The sequence below is a fragment of the Eretmochelys imbricata genome, chromosome 1 (assembly GCF_965152235.1).
Source record: "Eretmochelys imbricata isolate rEreImb1 chromosome 1, rEreImb1.hap1, whole genome shotgun sequence".
NCBI classification, from domain to species: domain Eukaryota; kingdom Metazoa; phylum Chordata; order Testudines; family Cheloniidae; genus Eretmochelys; species Eretmochelys imbricata.
The window spans coordinates 199952366-199967082 of NC_135572.1; the positions used below are offsets into that span (position 1 = coordinate 199952366).

The 14717-nt window shown below is 41.0% G+C and overlaps 1 protein-coding gene across 2 annotated transcripts in view; it reads right to left on the reverse strand.

The window, feature by feature from the left end:
* The window catches only part of TTF2 (transcription termination factor 2), a 34886-nt gene that overhangs the window by 19672 nt on the left and 497 nt on the right, over positions 1-14717 (reverse strand). For both annotated transcript variants that reach the window (XM_077821777.1, XM_077821769.1), the window contains exons 3-11: positions 13575-13661; positions 11359-11425; positions 9728-10762; positions 8398-8524; positions 7382-7582; positions 5605-5762; positions 3109-3190; positions 2666-2782; positions 196-346 (exon numbers count right to left, since the gene is read on the reverse strand). In XM_077821777.1, the coding sequence (XP_077677903.1) occupies positions 196-346; positions 2666-2782; positions 3109-3190; positions 5605-5762; positions 7382-7582; positions 8398-8524; positions 9728-10762; positions 11359-11425; positions 13575-13661 (2025 nt within the window). The remainder of the gene's footprint in view (positions 1-195; positions 347-2665; positions 2783-3108; positions 3191-5604; positions 5763-7381; positions 7583-8397; positions 8525-9727; positions 10763-11358; positions 11426-13574; positions 13662-14717) is intronic.

The following is a 14717-nucleotide window of genomic DNA, read 5'->3' on the forward strand; positions in this document are numbered from 1 at the left end:
AGGCAGCAAAACCAACACTCAAGGATGAACATGTAGGATGCTATTCTGTAAGAGCCAGTGCTTCAATCAATCCTGACTCCCTATGCCTCCTACAGTTCTACTGCTGGGAGCTTCTCCCCAAGACAGTTCAGCCAGTGAGCCTCCTGCTTAGCGCTTTGCTTCTCCTGCACAGAATTGCTATGGCTTTGCACTTACGCCTCTACTTGCTTGTTCCGGTTGGGTCCATGGTACAGACAGACCCTCAGTTTGCCACTGCTTACATGTCTCTCAACCTCCTTTTTCCAGTGGTGGATCAGAGATGCTGGACAGATGATTAAAGTACCTCGGGAGAGGACGACAGAGGAATCTTAAATAGAAAGACAAGAAAAGGAAGAGATTTCAGAATCTTCTCATTTGAGTACAATTAGCATGGGATTTCCCAACCAGCTGCCTTGACTTTCCAAACCTTCCATCTATTTAGAGGAGCAGGCCCACTTTTCCCATTCACATGGTTCTGCAAAGTAGATGTGTCTTTTTTAAGTGTTTCAGTTCTTCAGTGTATTCCTGCAGTTGTACATTTTGGAGAAAAATCTGTATAATATTAAAAACACTACACACAAACAAAAATATTTTAAAGCTCAGCTTATTTTTCATGTACTTGACATACTTTTGTTGCTATTTTGCATTAACAAAAATTTCATGCATGAAGCCTTACTAGAATAATAAATAAGGATTTCAATATGAAGCACTGAAAGACTAAAGTGCCTTATTATCACACTTAATTATTTCTGTTTTAGCATGCTGAAAGTCTAGGAAAAAAAGCCAGAATGTGACATCTCATGAAAATCATCTATGCAAATATTTAAGTTTTGTTTTAGGAAAAAGAAATACTGATTGCTTAAGACACACAGAAAATCCTGGTAACATTTTTGGGAGGAATAAAAAAAACAAACTCATAACAAATTAAATAAGGATGGAGCCATCATTCTGAGAAAATAAATTAATAACGAACGTTTCTGTATACAAGTCAGTTCTGTGCATGTGTGCATACAGGATACACCAGTGCAATCAGAACTTGAAAAGTCTGCAGGGTTGGGGTTTTTTTTTTTTTTTCCCCAGACTATAGGAGGACATATGCAATCTCCACTTGCTTTAGTACAAGATATGCATAACATTACCTAGCTTCTATGCTTCAAAACTAAGTATAGATTAAACACCCATAGGGCAGAGGTGGGCAAACGTTTTGGCCCAAGAGCCACATCGGGGTGGGGAAATTGCTTGCAGGGCCATGAATGTAGGGCTGGGGCAGGGGGAGTGCGGTGTGCAGGAAGGAGCTCAGGGAAAGGGGCTGGGGCACAGGAGGGGTGCACGGAGGAGTATAGGAGAGGTGCAGCAGGGGGCTCAGGGCAGGGGGTTGGAGTGCAGGGAGGGGTGCAGGAGGAGGCTCAGGGCAGGGGATTAGGGTGCAGGGAGGGTATGGGGTGCTGCAGGGGGCGTGGGCTCCAGCCCGGCACCGCTTTCCTGGAGCAGCTCCGGAGTAGCAGCGGCCCGCACTGAGGCCAGGGCAGGTGGCCCCGGCTTCACACCACTCCAGGAAGTGGCCAGCACCATGTCCCTGCGGCCCCCTGGGGGAGGGGGCACAGAGGGCTCCGCGCACCTGTGGGTACCTCCCCCAAAGCTTTCATTGGCTGCGGTTCCCCATTCCCAGCCAATAGGAGCTTCGGGGAAGGAACCCACAGGCAAGAGCTGCACAGGGATGCGGTGCCAGCCGCTTCCCGGAGCGGCACGGGGCCCACAGAACCACACGGGTGGCAAATCCGCGGGCCGCATCCAAAGCCCTGAGGGGCCAGATTTGGCCCGTGGGCCATAGTTTGCCCACCCCTGCCATAGGGAATTCTTTCCCTCACCCTCAGAGATGGAATGGTGTTTTTAGTTCTCTGTACCACATAGTGCTGGCAGAATCCTCCTTACTGAGATTCAAGGAGGGGCGGGGAATTACACACAAAACCCCCCACAAACTAATAGTCATTTGGATCCCAAGAATATCTCCAAGGGTAAATGGTAATAGGTGAGTTCTATAGCAGTGTTTGGATTTCTCACAGACACATCCTTAGCAATCTTGCTAGGACTTTGACCAACCAAATAGCATAACATCCAACAAAGATTTAAAAAAAGACCTGTAGTTCCTACATACTGGGCAGGCAGGCAGATGGGCAGACTATGGCCACACACACAGTTACTAAACTCCACCCAACTAAGGGGCACATTTAACAGCTTGCAGAAATCCCAGGGGCAAACATAAGGGGAAAATGTAGCCTTCTGATATTCACGTGCAACTCACTGACTTCAGAAGGAGCTGCATACATATCCAAGGGCAAGACTGTATATTACTTGCACATAACGGAGCAGTATGCATCTGCCTTAATCCTGGCTAAACGGAGACAGACTACAAATCCCAGCATTCACATCTCTATCCTGATTGAGTGGAGCACTATGATCCCAGAATACACTTTCTGCAGGCTGCACCTCCAGAGCCAAGTGTAGGGCAGCCACTTTGTAGCACACTGTGGGTCAGACTTGGACCATCTAGGTACCACAACGCATGTTGCCCAAACACAGTGCAATCTTTTAGAGAGCCCAGACACTTGAAGTACCAGCACTGTTTTGCAGTATAATTGTTCTATACCGTGTTTCGACAGCCACATTTCCAATTTCTTCTCCTTTCCTTTCCCCTTCTCTAGCCTTTTCTGGGCCAGAATGAGTGCAATCATTGTTAGAGTCTTCCCCAGGCCCATATCATCTGCTGGAAGAAAAAGAAGAGGGAAAGTCAAGATTATGGCATGGAATGAGTCTGCATAGCTCAAATCTATGCTGAACCATCTCAAACTCCCAAGTAACATAGTATGATATTTGTTGATCTTGAAGAACTTACTACTGTAAGCTATGATTTGCTATGGGCTGCTGACCCATATCTGGATGGGAGACAAGGAAACCAGGATTCTCCAGGAAATGGATCCTGACTAAAATACGCTTTCACCACTGCCACCATGGTGGAGAATTAATTACAAGGCATGTTCTTGCCAGAAAAATGCACCCCAAATAGATACATTGCATTATTATGTTACTTACCCAGAATTCCTCCACAGGGTCTCTGACTCTCCCTCCAGAGTAGCCATGCAAGTGCTTGCTTCTGGTGCAGCAACAATGGGATCTGAAAAGATTAAGTACGGAATGTAAAGTGTAATTGCCGTTCAGAGACACTGCTCTCAGACATTTCTGTCCTCAATGCCAAGTTGATCAAACAGTCAAGTTCTGTTTTAGGGCAACTGTACACTCAGCACTTGTCTGTCAGTTTTCTTTCCAAACCAATACAAACATCTCAGAGTGGTACTAGTTACTCTGAGATCAGACTTTTTGCAATAGCAAGACACTATAAATGTTATAAGACAGATTAACTTGTGCTAGTACTTCACACACAAGCTGGAAGAAATTTTTAAATGTACAATATTTGTAAAGAAATATGAAAGATCTTTTATGAGCATGTCATTTTAAAAGCTTTATTTTACTATGAAAGAGATCACCGTCTGAGAAACAGATCTATCCAGTGTAGGAAAGTTTAAAAAACAATAATTGAGTTTTTATCCTTGGGAATCATGTCTAGCAAATAATACAACTTCTGACCCTGTATGTTATATTATTGTAGAAGCATACAAACTAATTTATCATATGACCTGTAGTGGAAATCTGAGGTGTTATTGAGAGTAAAGGAATTTTTTCATGACTAACTACATTTATCAACCATCAACTTCTAATAATGTTGGAGGAGGTCTAGTTTGACCATTTATTCATTCTCTTAGTATTCCTCTACTATCTACTGTATAGGACTGATTTCTGTACTTGAGTAAGGCAAAAAGCTATTTTTAATAATGAAATAGTCCATCTGATTGTGGCAGAGAGTTGGCAATGGCATAGCTATCAGCATTTTTATAGAGTAGCTGTCACTATAGTTCTTCATGAGGATTAAAGAATGACAATTAAATCTGCCCAGCAGGGACAGACTTTCTTTTGGTTCCCCAGACTCTGTTCGTGCAATACTGTGGCAAAAAGGGCTAATGTGATCTTTGGCTATATAAACATGGGAGTAGTGAGTATATGGGTGATTTTATCTCTGTACCCATTATTGGTATGGCTGACACTGGAATACTGCACACAAGTCTGATATCCACATTTTAAAAGAGGATGTTGAAAAATTAGCTTATCAAAAAGATTGAGAGGTGACTTGATTACAGCATACAAGTACCTTCACAGAGAAAAAATGCCAGATATTAAAGGGCTCTCTATTCTAGTAGAGAAAGGTGTAACAAAAACAAACGGCTTGAAGCTGAAGCCAGACAAATTCAAATTAGAAATAAGGCACAAGTTTTTAAAATAGTGAGGGTGACTAGCCACTGGAACAAATTACCAAGGGTGGATTCCCCATTTCTTGGAGTCTTCAAAGGCTGGATGCCTTTCTGAAAGATGTGCTTTAGCCAAGTTATGCTTTGGGCTCAATACAGAGGTAATTGGGTGAAATTTAATGGCCTGAGACATACTGGAAGTCAGATTAGATGATCTAATGATCTTTTCAGTCTTTAAACTCTATGAAACTATGAATTGCTAAAAGGCTTTGCAGCATATAGCTGCAAAATTTGGGAGCTAACTGTACTTACCACCCTTCACTGTCTATTCCACAGGGAGTGCTCTAATCTACAACACAGCTTGGGCTAAATTCTATGGTAGGTTAGAGTACATACAAAAAGAATAAGAAGTGGGCAGCTGTGTCTGAGACCAGCACAGGGGATCGCAATTAAGATGATGATCAGAGGAAGAATGAGTAGTAGAAAAACTGTGAAGAGATATGCACTGTACTACTCATGCCATGTACAGACAGAGAACTTCAGTCTCTAAGCTTGTTCACCTAACACCTTTCACTCATGCCAGACTCACTATTCAAACCATCTCAAGTTATTTTCCTGCAGGAAAAAAACCATATGTGATTATGTATTAAGAACTGTATCATAATACATACACACAAGGGGGCTGAATTATGGTTGTCCAGGCAGCCTTAATCTGGCATTTCCTAACTGTCGAGTAAGTGACTTTACATCCTAAATAACATTATTTCAGCATAGTTTTTGTATGTCATATTTAGACTAAAGCAGCACCCAGAGAATCAGGATCAGAGCCCCATTGTGCTAGGTGCTCTGTAAATACATACATAGAAATGGCCTCTATCCCAAAGACTTTACAATCTTAGAGAAGAAGAAAAGTGATAAGGTTCCAATGTAGCTGACAGAACGCTAAAAGTCTTCTGGTAAAACTGAAGATTCATACGTCACTCGCAGTACTGCAGTTTGCTCTTCCTACAAAAAAATGATAGGAGCGAAGGACAAACCTCTGCTTTTTATTGATGCACCTCTTGGCTTAAGTGGAACAGTATACATAAGGCAGTACATTTGTCTAGGAATAGGTAATACGTTGGAATTGCCCATTTTATAACATAATCCCTGACATTATGTTTCATAATGGAGATTACATGAAACTGTGAATCAAATTGAGTACTGCTCTCTCTTGCTACTGGCTCACCTTCAACCCAGATGGGTCCTCAGCCACAGTCTCCTCTGTGGGGCAGGATTCTAGAGATCTGTGAAGATGGTTAATGGCATCACTTGTGGCACTGTGCACTGCCCTGAGTCGATCTTCAGTCATTCTGCCTCCATACAATCCCTGCACACTGGCGCTTGCTAGGAAAAGGCAGCATAGTGAATGAGCACTGTTTATAGCACTAATTCCCACTAATAAGCTCAGAGGCTAAAAGGCATGGTTAAATGGCTACAGGCTTCCAGAAAACACCACAGTGCACCTCCCTGGTAACAAACATGGATGAGTGTGATTAAAAATTGATTGTTTTATTTTTTAATTAACAAATACAATTTTTTAATTTAAGTTAAATAGAGGTTTATTTTTAAAAAAACTTAAATGTGAAATTGACAACACAGGTTAAAGCTTAAATCTATTAAAATCATGTAAAAATAAATACAAAAAACATTAAGCAGTACATGTCTGTTGCCAAGTTTTAAAGACAAAAAAAATCAAGCCATTGAACTAGTGGAAGTTACTGGCTAAGCACCTGGAGCCAGAGTTTGTTGAAGTGCTAAACCAGCTTTTGTCAGCAGGTGCAAAAAGAATATTTTCTTCATTTCAGTTTATTCATCTAGTTCTTCAAACCTTAAGAAACCAACTGGGTGTTGAAAAAACAGAAACATTTGTTTTCCCCTCTTCCAATCCATGAATAAAAACTAGGTGTTAGAGGATGAGATCTATTAGCTTTAAAATCTGGAAGGACATGGTGACCAGAAACAAATCAGTTCAATTCACTAACTACAGATAATACTTCCTTTGTTTAATAAATCAGTTTTAAATGCAAAACATGCTTTAATAAATTGATGAATTTTTTTCTTATGTATCCAGAACATTTTAGTTTTATTTAATAAAAAAATTAAATGGTGCTTTTGTGTATTTTTGACTGAATTTGAATTTCCATCCAAACAGAGCTTAACACAAATCACAAGTAAAATTAATCATAATCGAGTAAATAAGAAATTCTTAATTTTTAAATTTATTAAAAATGATGAATTATGCATCTGAATAAATGTAAATTAAGCTATATAAATGCTTAAATAAATGTGTATAGATATAGAGAGGAAAAAAGGACAAAGTGTAGTGTAAAAGCTATATTTAGTTGCAAATAAACATGTTTTAATGGTTACCAACCAATAAGAATCCTTTCTTTAGAAAAACTAAAGAGTACAATGCAAAACAAAATTTAAACTGATGATTTAAATCAAGATTTCCGGCTTGCTGATTTAAATAACCTTGATTTAAATCAATCCACCCTGCAAGGAATTAGTATCTGATCACACTGCCTAATCCCCATGGGCAACATAGAGCTAACTTTTTTCATATATCTTATAGGTCACCAAACCCACCCACCCACGGAGTTCTCCACTTGGTTCAGGATGGAGAATAGCATACTGGGATCTATACTCTGCTTAATGAAGGACCACGTCAGCAGTTTGCCAGAAACCAACCTAACAAAATAAAGCAAAGTTTCTGACTCCCCGATGTACCCAGATATTCCTTCTATCAGGATTTACTCCTCAAGATACCTCATTGTACTTTTCTCTACACTAAGATTCTAGGGAAGAAAGCAACTAGAAATTTACTGGAATAAGACGCTCTTGCTCATCCACAAAGTTTAGGATTCCCTCCAAACTGCTGCTTGATTATGGTACCTAATCTGAAAAAAGCCAACTGCTAGCTAGCAAGTAGGCCTAGTTTCTTGCTGCCCACTCAACCTTACCTCCATAGACACTACTGTAGTATTGACTGGGTCCCAGAGAGGGAGCTGAGCTGCAGCCATGCAATCCTAGAGAGGTTTTAGCAAGAGGATCCTGGAATGGCTGTGAGTTTTTCAGATGCACAGACTTGGATGGTTCAGTGGTCGTCCTGCTGAATGGGTTGCACAGAGATTCTTCCTGATTGTCACTACTCACACTGTTCCCTGTTTGAGAAGGGAAACATTCAAGGTTAATCGCTCGGCAATGGACTTTGTAGTCTCTCAGCTTTAGGTCAACATTTCAAGTGTGGCACAGTGGAGAAGGGACCAAAAGGTTTCACTTAACAAGGACCATTCAGTGGCGTATTTGAGACATGGGAATCTCAGTTCTGTTCCCAGAGGATCTGTCCATGTTACAAGGGGTGTCCTTCTTGACACTCTCAGCATGTACAAGTGCCCAGGAACAAATGGCCCAGTGAATCTGAGAGGGTCCATCTCATCCACAGGTGATTAATACAGTTAATTAGGTTAGTGAATTAGCATACAGGATTGTGAAGAAACTCCAAAAGTATCCACTCAACCACATCTGGCCACAAAATGGCAGATGAAGTTTAGTACATTGTACACCTGAGGCAAAATAATTGAAATACCTTGTACAAAAAGTAAGGTTCTCAACAGAGAGAAAAAGTTAACCCTTAGGATACTGGTCAGTTAGACACAGGTGACGTACATGATTTGCCTTAAGTCATACAGTCAAGTACTGGCAGAACTGGAACAGAATCCAGAAATTCTGGAGTCCAGTCATGTGCTCAAGTCATGAGAGAAAACCACCTCTCAATTAAAAAAAATTTAAAAAAATAAAATAATCAACTTTAATACATTCCTTCATTCATTTTCAGGTGTTTCAATTAATATGCTGTGTCCAGCTTCCTAGCATTCCCATGGCTCTATATATGCAACACACCATGTATGAACTTATACCTTATGTACACACTGTAGTCGGACACACCACTTGGCAAGATACTGACCAATCCTCTTACCTGCCTCTGCACTTTCTGCTGTTGAGAGGCTGAGAGCACTGAGCGCAGCTTCCAAACCCTGCACTTGCTTTAATAATCTTTCGCCTTTATCCGGTAGGGCCTGAAGATTCACTGTCGCCAAAGTGCTCTGAAAAACAAAACCCAAAAATCCACGTCTTATCTACTTGGTACTGATATCCACCCCCAACTACTTCCAACCAGTCTCCTCTACACAGAACAGTCAAAAGGTCAAAAGTAAAAAGGGTAAGACTTGCATTCTAGGAAGTCAGATATTTTAACCTAATGCTGCAATCTCCAAAATATTTGTAAGTGTAACGTAGTTCGTATAAGGATTATATCAATCTCTGGAGCATCTTTAACCAGAAAATAAGATAACTATTATTAAATTTTAGGGGAGGGGAATTAGGAACCCCTAATTCCCTAAGTTTATGAGAAGGGGAACACAACCAGCATAGCCTAAAGATCTCAACAGCTCTCCAAGGCACTGAGTCTAGATTGCTTTCTTTATTCATTATTTTTACTCCTTTCTACACCATGTTATCCAACAGAAGCAATAGTTCTAGTAGCGAGATCTAAATTCTATTTTGACTTATGCGGGATCAACAGAATTTCTAAGTTTTCAGATCTTTATAATTAGTAATTATGAACAAAAGCGAAAGAACACATCTTGTTTTCTCCATCCCAGAGTAAGCATGCAAAGCTGGAATCAAATATTCTCCACGATGTCTTTTTAAAGTCATTTTTCCGAAGTATTACCATCCTTTTAAAAAGTGAACATGGCTGCAGTCTCCTCCATTTGATGCAATTTTGGGTGCTTCCCAAAATAGGTAGACAGACATGTACTAGCACTTCTCAAGCAAAGTTGCAAATAGCACTCAGGCTAGTCTCCCAAGTATGGATTTGCGGAACTAGCCCTAGCTGTCGCCCATCCCACTGCAGCCACACGACTATTTGTAGTACGCTAGGTCGAGCGGAGATAGCACGTGTCTACTCACTCTGGAAAGCGCTCCCTCAGCTGCTATGTGGACACAGCCTAAGGTGCAGCCCATATGTTGCTGACATGGCCCTCAGAGAAGAAAATACTAAGTACCCCCAAGCTAGAGGATATGAAGTTCTCTCACACAGTGTTTTAAGTGTATATAGATCCAACTGATTTGTGTCTATCCTGAGTTTTCAGAAGCCTGAAGTGATCACCTTTCTCTAAGTACTCCAGAGAGTACTGCCTTACATATACTGCTCGGTAGGGGTTATTAGTTTTGACTGAGCTGATGCAAACAGCTGCCTCGAGACTGGGAAGAGCAAAAGTGAAGTGTATAATAGAAACAACAACCTTTTTCTGTTTCAGCTGGACTGTAAGATGGTTCTGAAGGGCTTTGGTGTCCAGGGTTTCTTCCTTTTGCAAAGATGTTGCAACTCCTGAAGAGGAAGAGAAAATCCTTTGCTCACTCTTCCCAGATGTTCTCTCAAAAACCTCCCCCTGTTGCAAATCCAATACTGACCCATCAGGTTGGTCTTTGCCCAACTTGGAAGAAACAAACACAATTTCACCTTCATCACTGTTAGTATTTTGAGTTACATATTTTCGCTCCCCTGGCACTATTCCTGCCTTTGATGGTGCTGGCTGTGCAACTGGGCCTCCTTCAGAGGGCACTTGGAGCAATGCTGATGGTATTGACAAGTCTGTAGCCTCCTGGGAAATCACACACTCTCTGGGTGTCACATTCTTCTCTCTAGCCTTCCCACCAGCATCTACCTTCACTTCTATTCCTTTGCCCCTGTTGCTTTTTGAGTCTCCCTTTCTGAGCTGCTCCTCTCTCAGTGGCTCAGTGCTTGTTTTTTGGCTGTCAAGGCTTGGGGGTGAAGGCTTTAGTTTCCTTTCTCTATGCAAGGCATCTTTCACTGGCTTCGCACATGCCTCCTCCTCTATTTGCTCAGAGGGTTTCTCAGACTCTCCACTGGTGCCGTATTTTTGTTTATCCCCAGAAAGGTTTCTCTCTTTCTGAGCCTCAGACTGACTTGATTTAGCTCTGGTCCCTGTTCCCTCCCCAAGTTCTGTGTCACTCCTCTTCTCCCCAGACTGTTTTTTCTTAATCTTCATTCCCACTAGAGGCTCTCTTCCCATCTGGGATTCAGATGTCAGTTTCTCCTCCTTCTTTTTATCTAATGCCTGCTCTCTCTTTTCCTTCTGTTTCCCTCCTTCGATGCTATTTTTTTCCCTGTTGCCTTTATTAAGTAGCTTCCAGGAGGACAGTTCACAATTCTTGTCTAGAACTTTGAATGGATTTCGCTGACCATTGGGATTAAGGAATAGCTCTGATGCATACTGGGATTCTGCATCTACTGGCGGTTTGATGGCTTTGGAATCCTGCAAAATATGCAAATAAAATTATTCTTTAGAACATGAATTAGGAAAGAATATTACCCCATCCACACCCTCAACCATGCCATAACCCACTCAAGAAAGATCAGATTCTGGGAATATCACCCTTCCCATAACTCCAGCTAGGCTGTGTCAGAGCCGCCATCCTTCTGTTCAAGTACTAGTAAGTGCCTGGCTGTAGAAGGCACTAATGAGAAGCATAAAGCTGATTCCTTGCACCCACTGCCCCACCTCAGGGACTAAGCAGGATGTCTCATCAACCATGCAGCCTCTGGGAATGGGGATAGGGGAAAAAGAGAAGAGACCACAGCTGGATACTGAACCCAAGTTGCCCACAATCCAGAGTACTCCCTGTACTTTGGTCTGAGGCAGTTAGTTTTATCTAAGCCTGTAAAGAGAGGCCCCCGCGTGAAATATTTCATTTTAAGAACAGCGGCTTGACATCTGAAATCCAGATGGAGCATTGCACGCTGGAACCGATAGCCCGTTGCAGGTTGAACTACAGGTTGCATAGTGGACAAATGTAAACAATTGCATGCTGTGAGCAACAGAGAGCTTAAATATAAATGACACACGTGTACCTGCCATGGGATGCTCCCACACCACCTCTTCCCTTCCATCTTACTTTTAAGGCATCGATAGTATAGCCTAGTGGACAATAAAAGAAACCATGAGCTGCGAAAGCAAGTTTAACACATATACCAGTATGTTCCATCACAGAGAATCTTTACAAATTCAGTTTGCACAGGCAGTGTCCCAGACAGAGTCTCTGGATCTGCACTTTACAGGGATTTGTCTGCATTTAGTATATTGCTCAAGACCTTTGGAAAAATAAACAAGATCAAATTTAGTAACTGCCCAATGCATAGCTTTCTATAATATTAAAATCCTCTGGATACATTCATTTCCTCTGCTTATAGTTCCTCTCTTGTCTTGAAACAAAAACTGAAGGTGTGGTGACACAGAACATTCAACACGATTCAGTCATTGATTACGATCAAAGTCTTGGGAACCCCTCATGGTTTACCAAAGCCCAAATTTCTTTGCCTTTTAAGAGATGGGCTGTGCAATGCATTTCTCTGAAGCCGGGGGCGGCGGGGAAAGGAAGGCATTTGGCTATGGAATAAGAGGGAGGCTTCTTTTTTAATTTGGCAGCTGACAAACAGAGCTCTGTGAGATGCTTTTACTGGATTGCAGCTGTTTTCTATTTAATCATTGTGAATTTTAATTGAACACATGTTGAGAGCTTATGTAGGATATAAATATAAATAAATAATTGTACCAAAGAAAAACCTTTTATGATAACATGACATTGTTACAAGTAAATAATTGGATCACTGAATAGAATAAGTTGGTTCTTAACATGAAAGGAGCCAAAATTTTGAAAGTTATTGAATAAATGAATCAAAAGATGGAAGAACAATGATAAGAAAGCCTTGTTTAAGTTTTTCAAGGAAGGCATTGGGAGTCAGCAAATTGGGTTCCATTCCACCACCTACTTGCTTAACTTCTTAAACTCAAGTTTCCTAACCGTAAAAGGGGTAATACCCATCTCATAGGAGACTGTGCACAAGCAATTAACAAAAATATGTTAAATCAATGTCAAAACTACAAGTAGCATTAATTTGCATATAGATTGTATCTGTACATTCACATATAGATCTATCTATCACCTATATGACAGAAATACCCATGTGACAAATTGGGGTAGCATCTGATTAATAATCACACACCTGTGTGATTTATCACATAACTGTAACACCTGCCAAATAATCCAACTCCCCAGGATTTATTTTAACATTTCCAACTGCTGAGCAGCTTCAAACAATGATGTTTGTTTGTTTAGCATCAACTAACCTGCCAAACAAATGTTTCCTCCCCACCCCTACTGTAGAATTTCCCTCAAAAACCATACATATCCGAGACCTACGATGATCTTGGGCCAGTGACAACTTTAGTGTCCAATATCCAATGGCCCAGCAGGACTAGAAATGGGATATTGACATCACTGAAGGGGAGAGCTGAGCCTTTCTAGTGGGACCTGGCTCTCATTTTTAGTCCTGGGCTGGCCAGAGCTAGACTAAATTATGACATTTTTATGTACAGGATTCTATTTTACACCATTTATTAGTGTTAATTCTCTCTGTCTGAGCTCAGCCCATTTGGACTCATGCTGACCAAGACACAGGCACAAGGACACAAAAAATAGTACTATGATTTTTTTAAATCCCTGTAATGTTCCTAAAATAGATTTTCCTGTAACATATGCGTCATACAGAGACTGCAGGACGACACTCTATAAAAGTTATACCAGCACTTGTTTCTGATGATCTGGATAACTCAGAAATGGCTTTACCACGCACGATTAATGTGATCATCACAAACTCATGCCAATAAAATTCTTATATCACATCACTGTTTACTATCTATACAAACTATGTCTAGCCAATAGAAACTGAACTTTGTTGGGAGCTGCTTTTTGTAGGCCTTGCAGTGTCCAACACACATACAATCCATCCAATGATATCTACAATTTAACGTTGTAAGAGTCAGACTGTTTTAAAATGATGCCAATTTCAGTACAACAAAGACATCCCACCTCAATCCAGATATTTACATTCTATGCTCTTAGGAACTGGAACCTGCCATATTTGAAAAATAATATGCAAACCTGCAGAAATGTATACACCAAGCAGGACAGTGATCAGGCTGTGCTGCCACAAGAAGGAAGAGTTATCCTAACTTTTCAAATTAATAGGAATTACATGCTGTACATGTTCCCTTTGGGCAAACCTACTTGTATTCTTCTCTGTCCTGTTGCTGAATCAGAACTTGCAGCTCCACCATGTACTTCTCATGGATCAAGCAGTAGGAAGCAGGAAGGCTGAAGGTGGGGGGAAAAGATTTGAGCTGTCTGAGTAAGAGCAATAGCAGAAACAAATGCTTAAGGCAAAATCCTTAGAGGAAGATCTCAAAGACACCTTCGTTCAGAGACATGTAGGAGGTCAGGTTCACTGAACTAACAGCTCATTGTCGGGGCTCCCCAAACAGCCCCCAATTCACTTAAAATTAATAAAAGAGCTAATCCCTTCTCTCTCTTAGTTTCCAGCACTTAAGACACGAAATGCCATTTATGTAACAAAAACAGTGGTTTTCTTGAACCCATGATTAACTCAGGTCTTCTGTATTGTTTTGGTATAATTTATAAAGGGGTCGTCAAGATGGGAGACAATTGAATCTCTGGTTTCTATATAGAAAGATTAAGAGGTAAGATATTGATATTACTAGCTAATCTGTGGGTGAACTGCAGGATGGTTTATGGCTACATCTACAAACCACAGCATTTTGTAACCCATGATGAGTATATATGATGCATATGGGCATCCGAGTTGAAGGTGTGTAGGCTAGTTGGAGATACAGGCTGACATTTTACATCCTGACATATCTCCTTTACCATGACTACAAAAAAGTTGATAACTGTTAATCAGTTGGTGTGATCAGTCTGCTGCCTATCATGATGACTATTATCGCATTGTTCCCTTGTGTTTCCCTCACTTATCTGTATCACTTATCTTAGTCTTAGACTGTGAGCTTTTTGGGTCAGAGACCATCTTTTTGATCTGTGTTTATACCACAGCTAGTGCAATGGGGTCCTGGCCTCTGACTAGAGCTCCTAGGAACTATGATAATAAAAACATTAAATAATAGGATACTCTACAGGCTCTCTGTGGGGATTAGGATGTTTCTGCCTTCCTATAAATCCGTTCCACACTCAGATTATATGTTTAAACTGCAATACCCCTCAGAACAAATATACAGCAGCTGCCTTTGCTTAGTAATGAATATTGTTATAATGTATCTGAGAGCGGATCCAACACTGGAAAACCTAAGGTGACACACACCGCATCCCAGGCTGTGCCGTGACAGCTCAGCATCACCC